This window comes from Jaculus jaculus, chromosome 18 (assembly GCF_020740685.1).
Source record: "Jaculus jaculus isolate mJacJac1 chromosome 18, mJacJac1.mat.Y.cur, whole genome shotgun sequence".
NCBI lineage: Eukaryota > Metazoa > Chordata > Mammalia > Rodentia > Dipodidae > Jaculus > Jaculus jaculus.
The window spans coordinates 10,199,924-10,201,740 of record NC_059119.1 but is presented as its reverse complement, the minus strand read 5'-3'; the positions used below and the strand labels follow the sequence as shown (position 1 = coordinate 10,201,740).

General features: G+C 61.6%; 1 protein-coding gene across 1 annotated transcript; it reads left to right on the top strand.

Annotated features, from left to right (window-relative positions):
* The first annotated feature begins 499 nt into the window (after window positions 1–499).
* Window positions 500–1,817, top strand: Atoh7 (atonal bHLH transcription factor 7). The gene is made up of 2 exons (XM_004657875.2): window positions 500–527; window positions 633–1,817. The coding sequence occupies exons 1-2, from the start codon at window positions 500–502 to the stop codon at window positions 1,067–1,069; spliced, it is 465 nt and encodes a 154-aa protein (XP_004657932.2). The 3' UTR covers window positions 1,070–1,817.

Below are 1,817 nucleotides of genomic sequence, written 5' to 3'. Positions count from 1 at the left end.
GCTAGGATTCTGCTGTGCGTCGCCCCGCCCCCCCGCCGTTCCCAGGGTAGGAAGGTGCTGAGATGGAAGCCGAGGGACGCTCGCCCACCTGCCGCCACCTGTTAACTCTTTTAGCCCTCGGCTATAAATTCTGCTCCCGCAAAGCTTCAGCCAGCGCCACTGCGAGCGAGCGGCCAGAGCGCTTCCTCCCTCCCTCCCTCCCTAGCCGAGCCAACCTGCAAAGATACCCCATCTCCCCTGAAAACGGAGCTCGAGCTTCCCCGGAGGGCCACACCAAAACTGGTGCCGCCAGGGCTCCTTCTCTTCCAACTTTTCACGTTGGGGAATGACTTTCCCATGACCGTTTCCTTTTCCCCTACATTTGGAAGACAGCCTGGTTCTCCAGCCATCCCAGGAAGCGACACTCATTGATTGCACGTGAGTTGCTCCGCTGAGCTGGAGAAGCGGCTTGCCACTCCGGTCCGCGCGCAGGTCCCCTCCTCCACCCTGCAGGCCGGGGATGAAGTCGTGCAAAGCCAGCGGCCCGCAAGCGCGCGCAGCATCCTCCTCCTCCTCCTCCTCCTCCTCCTCGTGCGCGGGCGCGGCGCACTGTGCATCCTCCTCCTCCTCCTCTTCCTCTCCTCCCTCCTCCTCCTCCTCCCCCGCCTCCTCCTCCCCGTGCGCGGGCGCGGCGCCGTGCGCAGGCTCGTGCCCCGGGCCCGGCCGGCAGGAGAGCGCGGCGCGCCGGCGCCTGGCGGCCAACGCGCGCGAGCGGCGGCGCATGCAGGGGCTGAACACGGCGTTCGACCGGCTGCGCAGGGTGGTGCCGCAGTGGGGCCAGGACAAGAAGCTGTCCAAGTACGAGACGCTGCAGATGGCGCTCAGCTACATCATGGCCTTGACGCGCATCCTGGCCGAGGCCGAGCGCCTGGGCTCCGAGCGCGACTGGGCCGCCGCGCACTGTGAACACTTCGGCCGCGACCATCGCTACCTGCCCGCGCTCGCCGCTGCCAAGCTGCCCGGCGAGCCCGAGCCCTACGGCCAGAGGCTCTTCGGCTTCCAGCACGAGCCCTTCCCCATGGCCAGCTAGCCGCGCCTCCCGGTGCCCCCCCCCCCCACCGACCTCGCCCGAGAGCCTGCGGAGGGTGGGGGCGGGGAATGGTAAAACACCCGAGGACGCCGGTCGTTGCCCCTGTCCCTTAGTATATTTTGTAGATCTCCTCGATGAAACCCGAGAGTGACTTTGATCGCCGAGAAAACCATGCCCTACCCTCATTTCTGGACTACCTGCAGGGAAGTGATTGCATTAGGCCACGCCAAAGTTTCGGTCCCCAGAGCAATGACCACCTTCTTAAACTTTGTAACTTTGTGCCGACCCGGCGAAGCAGTCTCTCCACGCGTGTCTCGGGTGCGCTCAACACACCTTCGTGTCCTGCAAATGCGCGGGTGCTCCGGGTACGACGTGCGCATGCGCCTGGTAAAGCCACCCTCCCGTAGAGTCCTTGAGTATGAGCGCTCTGTATTTTTTTAAACTGTGTACACGTCATTAAAATATAGATTTTGTAAAAATATAAAGATAACGTGAGTTTGTTTCTTCATGCTAACTATCCTGCTAGTTTCCTGACGACTGAAAGCCTATGTGAGGCTGATGGGGATGGAGTCTTTGCAAGTGTAACTGCGGAATGCTTAGAGCTAATCCCGCCAAGCAAGACGTGCGCGCGTGTGTCTCTAGCACCTAGAGGAATTCAGCAGTTGTCAGGGCAGCCAGAATGAAGACCCTGTCCCAGAAAAGCCCAAACAAACAGAGATCTCAGGAGATCACGTGTGCTGGAATAGTC